This window comes from Diabrotica virgifera, chromosome 2 (genome assembly GCF_917563875.1).
Source record: "Diabrotica virgifera virgifera chromosome 2, PGI_DIABVI_V3a".
Lineage (NCBI taxonomy): Eukaryota > Metazoa > Arthropoda > Insecta > Coleoptera > Chrysomelidae > Diabrotica > Diabrotica virgifera.
The window spans coordinates 82,924,020-82,944,230 of record NC_065444.1 but is presented as its reverse complement, the minus strand read 5'-3'; the positions used below and the strand labels follow the sequence as shown (position 1 = coordinate 82,944,230).

Below are 20,211 nucleotides of genomic sequence, written 5' to 3'. Positions count from 1 at the left end.
ACTTTTCTCTAAAAATGATAGTTTTTGACATATAAGCGATTAAAAATTGAAAAATTGCGAAATCGGCCATTTTTAACCCTCAAAAACTATCTGAAAAACTGAAAATTTGAATGTTGCCAAGGTAGGTAGATATTTCCCCGAATCGGCGACTTCAGGGAAAAATCCCGAAACAGGTCGATTTTTATTTTTAAGTTATGATATTGTGGATATATGGTATACTAGTGACGTCATCCATTTGGACGTGATGACGTAATCCATGATTTTTTTAAATAAGAATAGAGGTCGTGTGCTAGCCCATTTAAAAGTTTCTCCAATTCTCTATTCAGTAATATAAACATTTACATAATTGTTTATACAGGGTGTCCAAAAAATGTTTATAAATTAAATTATTTGACAAAAAAAGAAGTAGAAGGACACCCTGTATAAATAATTATGTAAATGTTTACATTACTAAATAGAGAATTGAAGAACCTCTGAAATGAGCTACCACACGACCCCTATTCTCATTTAAAAAAATCATCGATTACGTCATCACGCTTAGAGGGATGACGTCACTATTGTACCATATTATGCCACAATATCATAACTTAAAAATAAAAATCGACCTGTTTCGGGATTTTTCCTTAAAGTCGCTGGTTTACGAAATACCGAATTTATTCCTTTCATTTGCACCGTACTGTCGATGTCGGTGGAAAATAGTGTCGCGCACGCTTGATTAGCAATTAAAAGCCAAGGAGGTTTGAATATTGTATTGCAAAAAACTCTTCGAGATTTCATCAATCGATGTTTAAAGAATATCTACCTACCTTGACAATATTCAAATTTTCAGTTTTTCACATAGTTTTTGAGGGTTAAAAATGGCCGATTTCGCAATTTTTAAATTTTTAATCGCATTTATGTCAAAAACTATCATTTTTAGAGAAAAGTCACTGAAGACCATATCTGTTTGGAATGATCCAAAAAACCTAAAAAATCTTTTTCCATGCAAAAAAACAATTTTAGGAAAAAAACAAAAAAAAAACGTTTAAAAAGTTTTTGACCACTTTTGGTCCTGGCAACATGCAAATTTGTTAAAGGGAGTCCTTTTTCAGTAAGATTGTGCCAAAAATCCGAATCAGAATATTTTTCCTAGCGGATTCAAAAAACCTTCGTACAAATTATTAGAGTAACAAACAAATTCTTTTGTAAATAACATATATTATGATAACATTTAACACAAAATCCTTTCTCCAATTGCGAGACTTTCCTTCTTGAAAACGTCTATTGCAAATACTCCCTTACAGATCCCCCTTTATTTATTCCGGGCAAGTAAACAAGAAACATGTCTCAGCTAGCGTACTTCCGCCAGCAGACTTTTAACGTCGGTATCGAAACGTACAACCAATCACATTGTTTATTTTGTGTAACAAACTTGGCTGCTGCTACAAGCGAATTGATTTTTGACCCTCACGGTAACCGACTCTAACGCTGTCAAGATCCATGCCATTCTACGTCAATGTCTTTATTAAAATAATGTGAGTAGTGGAATTATTGGTATTTATTTTGTTATGTGTGTTTGTCTTCGGTAAATGGATGTTGCACAATTCGAGGTAATTCATTGCTGATTTTATTGATAAAACAGTTTAATTCATGTATTAGATACTGATAAATTTGACATTAATTTGAATTGTTGGCATTGTTGTTACCATAGTCACCATTTCGTAGGCTTGTATGTTCACGTATGGTCATAATATTTAGTTATACCTACTAAAGTGGGATTAACGTATTTTTATTAAATCAAATTGTAGGAAAAAATTGATTTTTCTGAAATACCATATTCAGAAAATAACGAAAAAGGCAACAGCAACAAGTATTGTATAAAATAAAATAGGATTTTTTATGGGAACATGGAAGATTAATTAAATACATAACACACGAATTTGTAAATATTATCTAAAAAATATACAACTTCGATACTGGTATAATTAATATAACTTAAACAAAATTGTGTGGCATAACTGGAAGATCATATTATATCCTTTTTAAAAGTAGTGGTAAAAAGAGCAAACTGGGAAGAGGTTTATTAATATTACAAACAACGATAACGATAATATTAAAGGGTCACAAAAACTAACGAAACAAAAGTAGACCATAATAGTTATTTATGAAACAGTTCGTGAAGTATGCTTTTTGCGAACGCACGCGATGTTTAGAGCACGAGCGACAGCGAGTGCTATACATCGCGTAAGTTCGCAAAAAGTATTTCACGCACAGTTTCATCCCATATTTTATCTACGAGAAACACATAAAAAAACTGCAACTCTTCGTTACTGAAATTTATTTATATTTTACAATTTTAAGAACTTTGACATTTAAAAATTCTAACTTCTTTCAAACCACTAAACTGTCAAAACTTTTGTTGTAATTTATTGCTCACATGTCATCACCGTGACAACGCGAAAGTTAAGGATATTTGATTGTATGAAAGTGTGCCAAAAAACAGAGCGAAAAATAAATCCGATTTAAAATACATTGTTACTTCACGCACACTTTAAATCCTTCACGCACTGCTATCTATAATGACAGTTTTCACAAACTAAAAATTTATACACAATATTAGATAGAGTAGAAAAACGAAGTTTTTGTAATCAACTATTCTAAATGGGAAATAAGCCACAATTTAACTAAAAAATGGTTTTATTAACGTTTCGATGACCATATCGGATGTCGTTGTCAAAATACAAAATATTAATATATTAAACAAAAATGTTGTTGCTTGGTAAAAAAATTATTCCAATCATTTAATTTAATCTGCCTTATATCAGCAATTCAGGCATATATATTGTTCCATATAGAAATGAATATTGAAAATGGCCGATATAAATCCGTCAAATTAAAAAATTAAATGATCATAGAAGAATTTTTTACTAAGCAACAACATTTTTGTTTAATTTATTAATATTTTGTATTTTGACAACAATATCCGATGTGGACGTCGAAAGGTTAATAAAATCGTTTTTTTAGTTAAATGGTGGCTTATTTTTCGTTTAGAATAGTTGATCATAAACGAAGTATCACATACGCAGGGTGTAACCAAAAGGCAAGTCATAAATTAAATCACATATCTGGGATCAAAAATAGCTCGATTGAACTTAACTTACTCTAGTTCAAATGTGCACGTAAAAATAGTTACAGCCCTTTGAAGTTACAAAATGAAAATCGATTTTTTCCAATATATCGAAAACTATTAGAGATTCTTTAATGAAAATGGATATGAGATATTATTATGCCAGGAACATCTTTAAAAAATAACAGTTCACAATTAAATATCATATTAAAAAAAGTCGCATTTCGAAAAAATCTGGCTTATCGAAAAAATACTAAAGCGAAAAAAGTTTTAAGAATATTGTGTTTAACTAATAGTACCACAATAATAATTGGGACGTACACAAGAGTTTGGGGGTGTTTTAGGGAACAAAACCCCCACAAAATGTTTATAGGGTGCACAAATTTCACTGTTACTTTTTTTTAACATGTTCCTACGATCCTGTTTCCCAGGCGATATTCTTGACGTAAAATGGCATTTTTTTATCCCTCTCCCACGCTGATAGAGCTATCGAGGTTTTCGCAGGCTACACATGTGTTATCCAGTTCTACTTGGTACTCTTTTATTGCAGTCACTGAAGGTTTTCACCTCCGATTTCGTTGAACCTCCATCGATTTTCATAAAAATTGGTGTGTAATTAGAGTATATCCCAAGGAACAAAGGTGACATGATGCCAACTTGCGCTTTTACCCTGGGGGTGGATGCCACCCCTTCTCGGGGGTGAAATTTATTTTATTAAAAATAATACCATAAGTCGATAGAGGGACAAATTATAGGCAAAATTTTTTATATGAAGGTATTAAAATAAATCAACACTTTTTGAGTTATTAAAGACCAAAGACTTTATTTTTTCGTAAAAAAATGTATGTTTTAAATCAGTTTTTCACGTATAAATCAAAAATTATAAGCTTTTACAAAAAAAGTTATTATTACTGAAATTAAAGATAATAAAAAATTGAATACACTCCCCACATAAAGAACTACACTAATGTTAGTTCAAAGTGAGTTATTGGCAATTGAATGTGTATTTTTTTCGACGAGTACTCAAATCTAAATATTCAAGCTTAAATAACGGGAAAATGATACAATGTATCAAATATTCCTGTTAAACATTTACCAAAGTACTTCGAAATACCTATTTAATGAGCTTCATAACAAGGTAATAGCGTCAAAATTAAACAAGTTATAATGAAAATAAAAGAATCGTTTCGAATTTTTTAGGAAAAAGTGAAAAATAAAACATACGCCATTTCCACAAAAATTAAAATTTATAGTAGTCCTTACAAGAATTTCTTTATATTAGCATAAGTAATGTTTTCGATAATTTTGACCGGTTTAGAATGCATATTTTTGAAAAAAAGATATAATTTAAAAAAATCATAATTTTTAAAATTATTGTAATTCTCATATTCTTTTGATAATAACTCCAAAAATACTGAATATTCGTAACATATTATATACATAACCAAATTAGTTTTTTCTATGCCAAATATTTTACCTGTTTTACTATTTCTATAGGGTAAAAAATAACCGAGATAGAAACGTTTAAATCTTAAATTTTGCTGTGGGAACCATGCAACCGGGGTCATTGAACATTCACTTTTTAAAAAAGTAAGGGGTTTAAAAGATTAGGTTTAACGTGCTTAAATAGCACTTGGAATTAACTTTACTAACAGATTTTAGATGAACCTGATATCGTAAACACGAACGGAGTTATTAAAAAAAAACAATAACATTTTTTGGAAAAAATTTTAAAAGATAAATTTTGAAAAAATTTTGGAGCATAAATTATAACGCTATCAACATATTCGGGGGCTCATTTTTAAGTACTTTGACAAATGTTTAATAAGTTTATGTTATAAAATGCATCAATTTCCCGTTATTTCAGCTTGAATACTTAGAGTTTTTACTCACCGAAAAAAAAATATATTCAATTACCTATAACTCACTTTTATTTAACATAAAAAGGTTTTTGTAGTAAGCGGTTTATTTCATTTTTTATTAGCTTCAATTTTGATAATTATAACTTTTTTGTAAAAACTTATAGTCGAGGAAATGAAGCTGAAAAAATGGCAAAACCTCGCAATTTTTTCGTCCAGCATCGATTTGTACAAAAATTTGGGATTAGACTCATTTCACCCTCTAGTTAATTTTCTATATTGAACCGTTGTGCGCTTTCGGTTTTTTAAGGGTGAAAACTACCCCTAATTGTAAAAAATTATAAAATAACATTTTAAACTTTAATATTGTCAACATTTGGTTCTTATTAGTTACATATTGATTGTTTTATGCTTTAAGATATACTATCATAATATTTCAACCATTAAAACTACCCTTTTTGGAGCTATATATAAAAAATTACTTATCCTAAAAGAATAATTTCGGCTTGCATCGATTTACATAAAAATTTGGGATTAGGATCATATTATTATCACCCTGTACTTCATATTCTATAATATGCTCAAGGGCGTTGATTATTTTTAGGGGTGTACATTATCCCTTATTGTCAAAAATTATATAAAAACATTGTAAACTTTAATATGGGTAACATTTTGTTTTGATTGGCTAAAAATAATAATTGTTTTATGCTTTAGGATATAATATCATAATATTTCAACCCTTAAAAACCACCCTTAAGAACATTACAATTTTATAAGTAGATAATTTAATAGATCTATACAGAAAAAAGTAGAATTAAAAAATTACAAAAACATTTATTTACACAAAAATACGAATTTACAAATATGTAGAAGTACAAATACAGATAGTTTTTAAGTCATCTTCCAGTATACGAACCAGTTCTGTGGTATTATACATGCATTGAAAATGTTCCATAAGCGGACTATTCGAATATTTCGAAAAATAAATTCGTTTTATATACACAGCTCCTTCATTTTTAGCGATATAAAGTTTTTTTAAAAATTATTTTGTAGGATCTTTGAAGAGATATAATCATGTGTAAATTAAATTCCGTTAGACCCTTTAGTTTTTAATTGGGGTGGGTTTAAGGGACTCGAATAAGGGGGTGTTTGCTCGTAAATAGAGGTTTTAAACAGCTGTTTACTGTAATGAAAATCTATGAAAAATATAATTTTAATTATTAAAAAGGCTACAATTTAGTAGTCTATAATTTTTTCGGATCTCCATTATTTTCAGAGATATTTTGAAGTAAATAATGGTGAAAAATACGAAATTGCAAAAAACTTTTTTCCTTTAAACTCCAATTTTTCTAAAATTAGGCCTTGTAAATAGGTCAAACTTCTTGGGTGTATTGACAATACAAATATACAAGGAATTACAGAAAGGTGAAGACCCATTTTTAATTAGAAGGGTAGTTAGGGGGTTAGTCTCACTGATTTTTTCGTAGAGAAAAGCAGGTACCGACAATTTTTTAATCATTAGTCGCTCTATTTTCATGTCAGAAATTTTTTATTATTATTTATAAGGTTTAATTATTGTATACTTGACAAAATATTATTTTAGGTTTTCCTCGAAAAATGCAAAGTTTTCCCGTTATTTGGCTTTGAATATTTCAAATTATGCATTTGACGAGAAAAGCTAACTTTAGCATGCCGTATCGCGGTTTGTATTGGTATTAAAAATATTATAGAAAAATAATTTAGTTTTTGTTACTAAAATATACAATTTTGTTATCTACATATTTTTTGATGAAATGCATATTTTTCGAGGTATTCTCAAAAAACTCTCTATATAAGTCGATTTTTTCGACGAAAAACTGTTACTTTCAAGCGCGAATAACTCGAAAAATATTAGTTTTACGAAGAAAATGTAAAAAACATTTTTTTCTTAGAATTACTTTTTACATCGACTTACATGGTTAAAATGTAATCAAAAATTCCCACCCCCGAGATGGGGTGGCAACCACCCCCAAGGTTTTAGCGTACAGCGGCATGATATAGAAAATGATCCTTGGACTATTCCCTACCTTCTGTGAAAATTTCAAGTAAATCCATGCTGGACGAAAAAATTGCGAGCCAAAATGCTTCATTTCCTCGACTATTACACTTTTTGAGTTATTGATGAAAAATTGGTTAAAACCATGCATTTTTCTCAAGAAAAATTAAAATCTTTGATCTTTAATAACTCAAAAAGTTTTGATTTATTTTAATAACTTTACAAAACAAATTTTTCTTGAAATTTGTCCCTCTATCGAAATATGGGATTATTTTTAATAAATTAATTTTCACCCACGAGAAGGGGTGGCATCCACCCCCACGGTAAAAGCGCAATTTGGCACCATGTAACCTTTGTTACTTGAGATATCCTCTAACCACTCACCAATTTTCATGCAAATCGATGGAGGTTCAACGAAATCGGAGGTAATAGCTCATATCCACCTTCAGTGACTCCACTATTTCTAGTTTTGCATTTTTTAGTTTTTCCAAGTCTGATTCAAAAATCGGCATTTTGGAGGTTTTTAAATGTTCTAAAAAACTGAATTTTGTAATTTTATGTCAACTATTTAGCTTTTGAATAGAGTGAAAAAAATCGAAAGGATCGAGATTTTTGCACTAAATTGTTAATAATAAAAAACGGACGCGAACTCTAGGCAGGAAACAGGTAGGTTTTCTTCCTATAGGTCTATAATAACTGAAAAAGTAGTCAGCTACCTAGATCTTTGAGTGTCCCGAGAAAATCCTTATTACTCTTGACTACTTTTATAGCTGATTTTTTCGTGAATAGATTAACTAGTCCTGTCGCCAGGGGGGTACAAGGGCCTCCTTAATTCAGATGGACTTACCCAAGTTTCTTTATGTATTTTGACCCGTAGAACACAAATTTTTTGGGTAATAGTTGATCCGGATGTCGATAAGTTTGTTATAAACAAAGAACTTGAGGAATTACATAACAGCAATTTTTCGCAAAACAAAACTTTTTTTGTCTTTTTTAGGTGATTCTCAGCAAAAAATGGTCTTACAAGTTTTTTCGTAGTACGCATAGTTTTAGAGATAATCGCGGTTAAACTTTCAAAAAATCGAAAAAGTGCAATTTTTGAACCCGGATAACTTTTGATTAAAAAATAAAATAGCATTTCTGCTTACTGCATTTGAAAATTTAGGTCAAAATCTATCGGTTTTGATTATTTGCTAAAAAATATTGCTAAAAATTAAGTTTTTATTTGTTAAACAACGCTATAAGCACATAGTGTTTCCCGTTCCCAATGCATGCGTTTTAATGTACGTAATCTACGTAGAAATTGTCTGAATGCGTACCTACTCGTTCGATTTCAAATGTGAAATGCATTTAAAACATCATTCAATCACTATGTGTTTATAGCTTTGCTTATAAATAAAAAAAATTATTTTTAGCGATGACAGTAATCAAAACCGATAGAATTTGACTTGAACTTTCAAATTCGGTAAGCAGAATTCCTATTTTATTTTTCAATCAAAAGTTATTCGGGTTCAAAAATTGCAATTTTTCGATTTTTTGAAAGTTCAATCGCGTTTATGTGGAAAACTATGCATCCTACGAAAAAACTTTTAAAAACATTTTTTGCTTAGAATGACCCAAAAAATACAAAACAATGTTTTGTGTTGCGAGAAATCGCTGTTATGTGATTCCTCAAGTTCTTTGTTTATAACAATCTTGTCGACATCCGGATCGACTGTTACCCAAAAAATTCGTGTTCTACGGGTCAAAATACATAAAAAAACTTGGGTAAGTCCATCTGAATTAAGGAGGCCGTTGTACCCCCACTGGTGACATGACTAAACGGAGTCCGCTAATTTTTTTATTATTTTACATTTTTGTTTGGAATTTACATAGTTGGGCAAAGGTTTACTCAAACTTTTTTTTTTTGAACCTATACCGGACGGAAGAAAAGAAATGTTTTTTGTATGTTAAGTTTGAGACACCCTGTAGGGAGGACAAGGTACAAGTGTGGGTATATATCGAAATCGAATTGTAGTCTTTTACCTTCTGAATATTTTGCTTTTTAGATGACTCTTATATCTCTAGAAACAAAGAAAACAGGTGGTTTTACCTTTTAACGTGTGTTTTGATTGAAACGAAACTAGATTAACGATAAAAAATAACAGTGAACAAAACTTTAAAAACAGTAGTTTGCATAACGTAAACAGTTCTGATCGGCTTTTATAAGAGTTATTTGTTGACCAGGTAAGCGGTATGTACATCGCAACATAAGAGAGGCGAGATTGTTTAATGGAGGCTCTCTGATCTGTTGGGATGGAATTCCCTTGAGAGTAAGTAGGGATTTGGTGTCTACGTGGAGGCTGTTTAAATTGCGAGAGGTAGATTACACAGGTATTTTTCGTTGAACACTCTTTTCCTTTCGCACTACATGTATATAGGAAATAATTTCATCTTCATCTTAGTTGCGTGATAAGACATGACCTCCTCACGTATCACATGTCGTTAGTTAAAACACACATTAAAGAGTAAAACCTTCTAGTTTCTTTGTTATTAAAGATATCAGACAACTTTAAAACAACTATATGTCCATATAGTATTAGATTAGAACAAAATTTCAATGTAGAGCCTCTTTTGTACCTTTTCCTCCCTACAGGGTGTCTCAAACTTTTGCGACAATCATGTGAATAAAAGAATAAATCAGTCTATTTTCTCTGTTTCTAAAGATACTGGGAACATTTTAAAAACAATGTTCGCAAAGCCTAAGACTACAATGCGATTTAGATATCTGTTCGTTAGAATTGAAAGGGCGGAAGTCAATTATCACAGTAAATGGAGGTATGCAGTAATACACTTAACGGTAATATCTCTTGAATGGTGCTTAATAGATGGTTGTGCAGGTAATATTACTAAAAGTGCAAGTCGGATGTCCACTATGAAATTTGTTACAAAAGGCCTTATGTGGTCCACCGGTCTTTTTTGCATGGCACACTGATTCGTAAAAAGACGGTAGTCCAATCTCTATGGCAACCGACTGTAGGAACTGGGTAAACGTAACAATAATGTACAAATTATATTTAGAGTAGATTAATGAGGAGTATGCAAAAGAACTTGTAAAGAAAAGTATGCACCAGCAAATTTTTTCTACCAAATTCAATCTTCATTCCAAGCCCCCTAACATTGATATATGTGACACCTGTGACAGTTTTGAAAATAAGCGAAAAGAGGCAGATACTAATGAAGCTGAAGATATTTTAAAGAAAAAGGCAGATCACTTGAATGGCGCAGAAAACAGATACAAGTTAAAAAGGCAGGATAAGGTAAGATGCAAACAGAATTTAAAAGAACTCGTAGCAATGATGGATTTGCAAAAATGCCTCCCCACACCTATGTTAACTAATGGAAATCGATTTATTTAAAGCAGCTATGGACATTTAATCTTACCGTCTATAATGATAGTACTGCCGAAGGTTCATGCTTCATATGGGACGAGTCTATTGCAAAAAGGGGTGGCAACGAGATAACTTCCGCTGTAATAATGTGGTTAAAAAATTTACCTTCTACAACAGAAGAGGTAACTTTTTGGTCAGATAACTGCTCTGGCCAAAACCTATTTTTTTTCATTTTGTATGTGTATGTCCATAACACCTCAGTAGTTAAAATTCATCATAAATATTTACTCAAGGGACATACACACAACGAAGTAGAAACAGTATACATGCACTTATTGAGAGGAAGAAGAAAAGACTGCCTAGGTACTATGAGTATTTCTGTACCTCATGAATAGGCCCAGTTTATAAGGACCTGCTGTTCTTTAAAACCGCTTATTGTTTATGAGCTAAAAACAAGTGACTTTGAAAAAATGGGCAAAGAATCGATAACTCCGTTTGTGAACCGGAAACGGATCACAGACAATGAACCCTTTCTATGCTCTAAAATTGTGCACTTGAAAGTCGAAAGAGACCACCCTGGCATCATGTTTTATAAAACAACATTTTCTCAGGAAAATTTTAAATCTGTCAATTTTAAAAGGAAAATGAGTTCTCTCGATGTTCTCCTACCAAATACATTTGACCAAATAAATAATAAAAATCCATTCCAATTGATAGTTCAAAATATAACCACATAATGGTAGGGGAGCCCAAGCGGGGATTTTTGCAGTTACTCGAGCGCGTCAGATTATCATATGGGGAGAAACCTGGTACCCTGTAGATGTACCTCTACCATATATTGGCTCTTAACACAGGGGAGTTCGTTAAGGGGGGCCCGAAAAAAAATCTATCCTTAAAAAAACTCGAAATTGTCAGATTAAGATAAGGTAAGTTAAGTACATGCAAAAGAGTGTATATTTCAAAAATCTGACGATTTGAGCCGGGCGTAAGAAAATGGGCGAGTCCCAAAATTTCACAAGAAAAAAGCGAATATTTCGCGAAATGATTGACAAATCGAAAAACTAAAAAATATGTGCTCAATATTTTTTAAAAATCTATCGAATGATACCAAACACGACTTCCCACGGAGAGGAGTGGGGGGTAATTTTAATATTTTAAATACGAATCCCACGATATTTCGCGAAATGAACATCAGATCGAAAAACTGTAAAATACGCTTATTCAATATTTTTGAAAAATCTATCGAATGGCACCAAACACGACCCCCCACGGAGGTGGGGTGGGGGGTTACTTTAAAATCTTAAATAGGAATCCTCATTTTTTTATTACAGATTTGGATTCCTTACGTAAAAATAAGTAACTTTTATTCGAAACATTTTTTCGAATTATGGATAGATGGCGTTATAATCGGAAAAAACGATTGTTGGAAATGGAAAAGTAAATTAAAAATGGCAAGCGCCCACTAAAATGGAAAACTTTACTTAACTTTTTTTGATTTTAGGACCTACTCTTCACAACCCAATAGGTCCCCAAAGCGCTCGAGTGACTGCACATTTAGCATACTTTGCTCCCCTACCATAATGTAATTGCTAGAATGGGTACCTTCTATTTACTATTCCTACTATAAATTTTTAAAAACAAAAAAAAATAAAGTTGCCGTTAATGAAGACAATTCTTAATGTTCCGAAGATGATTAAATGCTTTTTAATTTAAGTTTTATATCATTTTTATAATGTTAAGTTCTTATTATAAGGTTCTTTTCCTAACAAAATCATATCAAAAGGGCGTCTGTCCTGTTTTTTATTAAAATAGTACCACAGAACAAAAAAGGCTGTAGTCCTAAATTATTTATTATTTTAACCCTGCTGTCCTGTTCGGGTCTATTTGACCCAAAAAATAATTTATTTCTTATTTTACAAATTATTACGCGGCGTAACGATTTGGTGTTTCGTGACTTTATTACCTAATATGAGGTCTTTCAATTGCATATGAGATAAACAATCAACTTCCTGATTTTTTGATAAAAATGAAATTGTTACCTAGGGTACGTTCGGGTCAATGTGACCCGCGTATTTAAACCGTTAAAAATTACCTGTGTATGTGTGTTTAGTTGGCAGTATTCTATATTAGCAGTACCTGTGTGTTTGTCAGCCGGATATGTCTGTAAATAAAAACAAGTCTCTGCAAGCTAAATCTTGTAAAATAAACTGTAGTATAGCTGGACGATGTTGCAAACCAAATTATAAATATGACCAACATGGACGGACAGCATATATTTGGAACCAACTGGAAAGACATGAATAAAGTTGGTCTCCAAGCATACATTGGTCTTTTATTTTTAGCTCGAGTTTATAAGTATCATGGTAAATCAACTAAAAGTTTGTAGAATGAAGAAACGGGTCGTACTATATTTCGATCAACAATGCCGCTTGATATATTTACAAAAAGTTTGCAAGTAATAGGTTTTCATAACAAAACTACTAGACAGGATAAAATACGTTTTGATAAACTTACGGCAATACGTGAAATTTATGAAACATGTGTAGAAAATGTAAAAAATTTTTTTAAGCCTGATGACAATGTTACCGTCGATAAGCAACTAGTTGCCTTTAGAGGCCACTCTCCCTTCAAATGGTACATTCCAGCAAGCCAGCGAAATATGGCACAAAACTTTGGGGTTTATGTAGTTATGAACAGTTAAACTTCTTACGCTCTAAAATTGCAGATCTATACAGAAATGCGTGTGATGTGTGACTTAAGTAGTGATTTGGAAGGCCACAATATTACGTGTAATAACTTTTTTGCATCGTAAAATTTAGGACAATTTCTTCTAAAACAAGTACAATTTCAAGTAGATACAATGCCGGGGATTATAAGTACAATAAACCGGAGCTTTCAGCAAAAATCGCGAAAAAAGAAGTTCATAGCTCGTCTTTTTTGCTTTATGCAAGATTTGACAATATTCCTAAAAATAATAAAAATGTTATTCTTATGAGTACTTTGCATCATGAATCGATGCATCATGCATCGCTTTCATCAAATGAAAAAGCCCCAAATTATTTTAGATTACAATTCCAATAAGGGAGCAGTGGATACTCTAGATTAGCTTATTGGCACGTATACATGTGAGAAGAGATAAATCGCTGGCCAATGATTGTTTTTTCTAATCTGCTGGACATTTCTGCCTACAACGCGTTCGTGTTATGGGCATCAATAAATATCCAATGGAATACCAATAAATTGGGAAAACAGCGAACTTTTCTTGAGGAATTGGGAAAAAACTTATGAAACCAGTCATCATTTCCAGAAAAAATATAACAATAACTAAAGGCTCCTACGAACTGGTAAAAAGTACACGAGCAGGAACAAGTAGACAAGATGGAAATGCTAGTGAACCGTCTATGGACAATCTAACTCCGCCTGCTAAACGAACACGCTGTAAACTTGCCATAAAAACGATAACAAGACTAATTATTATGTTGTATATTATATCACAAACATATTTGTAAAATCCATTCTTTTTATTACTGTCCCAGTTGTAAACTGAATTAAATTTTTGTAGATATTTGTTACTAGGCTTTTTTGAAAGAAAAAATGCCTTTTGTTTTTGTTAATAAGGTTTAATTTACATTAACAACATAATTTTTGTTTAATTAACCATAATTTCTTGTTAATAAAGTTTTATTTATCACCATTGTTTCGATTAAGGAGCGTAAACCATAGTTGGGTCATATTGACCCGAACAGTACATTTGTGTAGTTGACTCGAACGGGACAGCAGGGTTAATACAAAACAACCTAACGTCGATTATGTTACTGTAAAATAAAATACATAGCATGCTTTACCACTTTCTTTAAAATCATAAAGCTGCAACATCATGTGATGATTTTACAGGCATTTAAAATTATGGTGTACAAATTAATAGCACTAATTTTGATCTACTGCAAAACAAAGTGAAAGTGACTTCTGCCCTTTCAATTCTAACGCACAGATATATACTCACATTTTTACCTTGTCCTCCCTACAAGGTGTCTCCAACTTAAAATAAGAAAAACGTATCTTTTCTTCCACCCGGCATAAATACAAAAAATAAGTTTGAGTAAACCTTTGCCTAACTGTGTAAATAGCAAAGAAAAGTCTAAAAGTCTAAAATAATTTATTTATTTATTTTTATTTATTTATTTATATATATTTACGAGCAAAGCTCATTACAATAAAACATTACAGAAGATATGAAGAACTAACAAAATATTACAAATATACGTAAAATACAATAAGATACAATAAACACTACGACAAAAAAGCAAGTCAAAAAGTAAAAATAACAGGTAAAGATATATAATCACAAGTTTAAAATATTCAAGAACATAAAACTAGAGGGTGCAATCCTTTAGCGTTTTTAAAAATCGCGAACTATCCGCAAAGAAATCCACACAATTGGAGCAAGCATTTGCCTGTCTAGAAACCCTCGAGATGAAAGAATTTGCAGTGAAGTTAGTTCTGCTGATGGCAGTATGAGACGTAGATCTTGAACGTGTGATTCTGGAGGGAATATGTAAACCTACTTTCTCCAGGAGCTCAGGGCAGTCGTGAATTGAATTTATAATATTATACAACATGTACATGTCCTTCTTTTTCCGTCTGCTTGATAAGGTGTCAATGTTAAGTTCTAGTTCAAGATCCATATAATTCCAGTCTCTACGGTTTGTTTTGAATGCGACGAACCTAAGGAATAGGTGCTGGATCCTTTCAATCTTACAGTTGTATGTCTCATAGGCGGGTGACCAGACGCAAGATGCATATTCCACGATTGGCCTCACCATTGCACAGTACAACAGTTTAAACGATCTCAACTGCTTAAAGTCTTGGGAGCATCTTTTAATAAAACCTAACAGTTGAAGCGATTTTGAGATGATATTGCTTATATGAATATTGAAAGATAGTCCAGAGTCAAGTGTAACTCCAAGATCTTTTATGGATGTGACTGTTGTGATATTTATATCACCTATTTTGTATGTGAAAGAGATAGGACTTTTCGAACGCGTGAATGATATGTGAAAACATTTGCAGGAGTTGAGAACCATGTCATTGTTGCTGCACCATTCATTCAACCGATTCAAGTCGGACTGAAGCCTTAAACAGTCGAGTGGATTCCTAATGTGGCAGTAAAACTTAACATCGTCAGCAAATAAAAGAAATTTCGCATATTGGAAACAGTCTTTTATATCGTTAATAAAAACATTAAACAACAAAGGTCCAAGATGAGATCCCTGCGGTACGCCCGAAGGGACAACTATTTCGTAAGAAAAATAGCTGTAGAGCTTGACGATTTGTTTTCTGTCCAGAAGATATTCCCTAAGCCACAGCAGAAGTGAACCATGTATCCCTAATCGCTGCAATTTTTCTAATAGAATATTGTGATTAACTCTGTCGAAAGCCTTAGAGAAGTCGGTGTACAGGGCGTCCACCTGTAGTCCTTCGTCCAAGGCGTTCAGTAAGAAGTTAGTATATGTCAGCAAATTGAGTTCAGTTGACTTATGGCGCCTGAAACCAAACTGCTGTTTCAAAAGAACACCGTTCAAGGAGGGTGTAAGGAAATCGCAGACAAGTGATTCGAATAGTTAAAAAAAACAGCGGAATCCGTTAATTTGTTCACGAAAAAATCAACTATAAAAATGAGCATAATTTTCTATATCGTTAACTTATGCCTCGCAGTAATATCTTTATAAACGAACCTTAATAAATACTTGACCATCTTTTTAACAAAGTTTTGTGACAAAAATACTTATGTTTAATATAATCTAGAATTGAATTAAATGTGATCTAATAACCCAATTTTACTTTCAGACCGTAATCGCTGACTACGAAGCAATAGTCAAGGACTTGACCCACGAACTTAGAATCATACAATCAGAGCATCGACAACTTAAGGAAAAAATACCATTGCTAGTTGGCGAAAACCAGAGGATACTCGAAGAGCTGAAACATTACTCTAGTGCTAAACAACTGAGAGAATCTGTAGCAGAAGAAGAATTGATTCAAAATTTAAAATTGCAGATCGGTTTGGTGTTGAAAGAAAAAGACCAGGTAACTCAGTTATGGCGAAAAGCGAATAGATCTGTTGAGATACTCGAAAGCGAACTAAACATCTACAAATCCGATACTACTGAATTCTTCCCAAAGAACGAATACTTTCGAATAAAAGAAAAATACGAAGAAAATATTCGTGTCCTAGATGTTCAACTCAAGGCAGTTCAAAAACGATTAGAAAGCAAAAATTTAGAAGTCAAAACTCTCCTTCAAAATGCCACAGACGTCTCAGAATCCTTAAAAGCCTCAGATAGTAAAATAACCGATTTAAATAAAAAGATTTCTGACCTGGAAGACGCTTGTGAACACTGCAACAGAAAGAGCAAAGAAAAAGATAAGCTGGTACAGAAAATCATGGAGCAGAATAGCGAATATAAAGAAAAAATAATTGAAGCAATAGAAGTCGTCCAGGCTGCTCTTAACGAAAAAGATGCATCGCTGCTTAGAGAAGCCACAATAAGAAGTGAAATGAAGAAAATGAATGATGATTTAGACAGGATCATCGGTGCTATAGAAGAAAAATGTAATAAAGATATAGTGGTAGTTAAACAAGACGCTGAAAAAAGGTACACAGATCTTCTAGACAACCATAGAAAACTACAAGACGAATTAAACAAAAAAATATTAGATATAGAAAAGATGCAAGCAAAAAATATAATCTTGCAAAACGAAATAGACAGATTTTCTCTTGGAGCAACTGGTACAGATGATAGCAGGACATCAAAGTTATTAATATTAGAAAAGAACTTGGAATCCACGTTCCAAAAATTACTTGTGTCTGAAAAACACAACATTCAAGTAAATGCAGAACTCGATACTGTTAAAAACGATATGGAGCAGATGGCAGCACATTATGAAAGAGTTCTAAAAGCCAAGGATGTGGAGAGGCTAAGTTTACAAAATTCTATCAACCAATTGGAGTCTTTTATTAACGAAAAAGATATAAGTATAAAAAGTTTAAGTAATGAATTAGAAAGACAAAAAGACAAAGTAAGTAATGTTACAAAAGACTTTGAAACGTACGTTGAAAATCAAAACAAAGTAATGGCTGAGGTTGAAAATAGAAAATATGAGTCCACAGCTTTATTTAAAGAACATATTAAGGAACTTGAAGCTGAAATTGATATGAAAGAGAAAATAAACAAGAAAATATTGGAAGAAACTAAAGATGTTATAACGAAATTTGAAAATGGTATAAGAAAACTGAAACATGAAACAAAAACGACGAAAAAAGAAAACATAGTTTTAAAAACTGAGTTGGACAACAACCAGAAGAAAATGTCTTATTACAAAGATGTACTACAAAAAATAGCAGCGGATACCAACCACATTACGTCTTCTCACACTAACCTCCAGCATGTGCAGCCTAATGTACCTAGCTGACATTTAAGGAACAGATACAATGTATCTAGAAAAAAATTGGTTGAGCAAATATGCAATGTTAAACATGATAGTAAGACAAAGAGAATAAGAAAGTATTGTAAAGGAAAATTATGTGAGACTACTAAAGATAAATTTAAATCTGTAACAGTGGATTGTAAATCTACTACGTTTAAGACATCATGTAAGTCTGAGTGCTAATGTAAATATTTTGTATAGTTTTTGTACATATTGTCAAGTTAAATACTTTTTGTATCTGGTGCAATCACATATAATTTTGGAATATATCTATTACAGAATTAATTTGATATATTGTGTACCAAACAATTAGTTTATTAATATTTTACTTGTCATATAATTATAATTTTTCCACATGAGGCGCTTTTTCTTGGAGCGCTCTATTCGTTCACGAGTTCCGAGAAATAGCTGCCAAATTAGAAACCATTATCTTCCACTTCAAGGCAATAAGTAAAAGGGACCATATTTGAAACTTTGGAATAATCCCTGTATTTAGAAAGTTGTTAAGTTAAACCAAAGAATACACCAACCAACCTATTCCTATTCCTTTTGATTTGGTGTTGAAGTCTAATAGCATTTCCCGCAATTGTTCTCTGTCTTTTGCTATTAGCGAACATCATCGGCAAATTACAGATGCTTTAGGTTTTCGCCGTCGGTCTTTACTCCTTTATTTGCCCATTTCAAAGTTCGAAACATATCTTCTAGAGCTAGGGCAGGACATATTATTAGGAAGAATGGAACCCAACCGTTGGACAAAGCGAATTCTCTAATGGCGACCAAGGGCAAGCAAAAGATGTAGAGGCAGATCTCAAACAAGATGAATTGATGACATCAAGCGAATGGCTGGCCACGAATAGATACAAAAAACAGCAAACAGATATGAATGAGCACACCTTCTTCTTCTTCTTGAAGTTACCTCTCCTATCGGAGGTTGGATATCATACTGGCTATGGTCACTTTGTTGGCTGCTCCTCTGAACAGTTGTAACGAACTACAGTTAAACCATTATCTAAGATTCCTCAGCCAGGAGATGCATCTTCTTCCTATGCTTCTTCTTCTTCCTTGGATCCTTACTTGCATAATAATTCTCAGCAACTCGTATTTCTCTCCTCTGGTAATGTGACCCAAATATTCCAGTTTTCTAGTTTTTATACTCTTCATAATTTCTAACTCCTTATTTAAACGTCGTAGCACTTCACCATTGGTAATCCTTTGAACCCACTGAATTTTCAATATTCTTCTGTAACACCACATTTCGAACGCTTCTATTCTTCTTATGTGTTGTCTCTTCAATGTCCAAGCAATGGGCACACCTATTGGAGGTTTACACCCGACGATGGATGGAATAGCTGTTGATTAGATGACGATGATAATGTGTTAGTTTGAGGGGATGCATAATCAAAGGATAAATTGTAGTAAATGGTGGAAAGGTAGGGTCTGCAGTGTACGTTCCTTCTAAAAACAAGTCATTAAAAAAACTTCATTCGCACAGCTCTATTTACACCGCAGAAGTAGTAGCTATTGGAAAAGCTGTGGATTGTTTGGAGCACGAGTACAAGATGCAGTGATTATCTCAGACTCCAAGTCAGTTCTTAGCGGACTTAATAATATTGAATTAAATCGTAAGACATGTGAGCTGATATGTGAAATTAAACATAAAATTAGAAACAAGGATGTGACATTTATTTGGGCAAAAAGTCACAGCGGGATAAAAGGTAATGAAATAGTAGACAGACTTGCTAAGAATTCCACGCATTCTGGTATACAAGATTATATTTACACTGTTACGGATCTAATCAAATTTCATAATCAAAAAATATACTATAACTGGCAAGACAGATAAAAAGTATTGGCGAATACTTCAAATAACCACTATTACAAGATCCATCCTATGTTACCATCCTTAACAGAATTATCACATACATATATTCCAATATAACATATCTTAACGATCAGCTGCAACTATCGTTAGACTAAAAACTAATCACGGTGCTGTTCCAGCTCACCTGGCTAGATTTAAAATTGTCGAATCAGGAAAGTGCTCATGCGATAATATTTACCAGTGTGATATTAATCACATCTTTTTTGGATGTTACAAAAATAAAGCACTTACAGCTAGCTATATTTTCTGAAAACCTTGTAAAAAGTAATGTGCAACTTCCAGTAAACATAACCCATCTACTGTCACTCAATCAGAGATCAATATTTGAACTCGTATGTAATCATCTACATGCCTCGGGATATATAATTTAGATTTGTAACAGTCAAGTTTTAATTCGTAAATACACCATAATTAATATAACTTAAAATATGATAATATAAACATGCAAAAATCTGTGGCAAATGGACTCG

General features: G+C 32.4%; 1 protein-coding gene across 1 annotated transcript; it reads left to right on the top strand.

Annotated features, from left to right (window-relative positions):
• The first annotated feature begins 1,437 nt into the window (after nt 1–1,437).
• Nucleotides 1,438–18,098, top strand: LOC114331217 (sodium channel and clathrin linker 1-like). The gene is made up of 2 exons (XM_028280713.2): nt 1,438–1,589; nt 16,219–18,098. The coding sequence occupies exons 1-2, from the start codon at nt 1,569–1,571 to the stop codon at nt 17,842–17,844; spliced, it is 1,647 nt and encodes a 548-aa protein (XP_028136514.1). The 5' UTR covers nt 1,438–1,568; the 3' UTR covers nt 17,845–18,098.
• Nucleotides 18,099–20,211: the final 2,113 nt, after the last annotated feature.

Coding starts and splice junctions, on each gene's coding strand:
- LOC114331217 (XM_028280713.2), top strand. CDS start 1,569: ATGGATGTTGCACAATTCGAG. Junction 1,590..16,218: donor TGGATGTTGCACAATTCGAG/GTAATTCATTGC, acceptor TTTTACTTTCAG/ACCGTAATCGCTGACTACGA.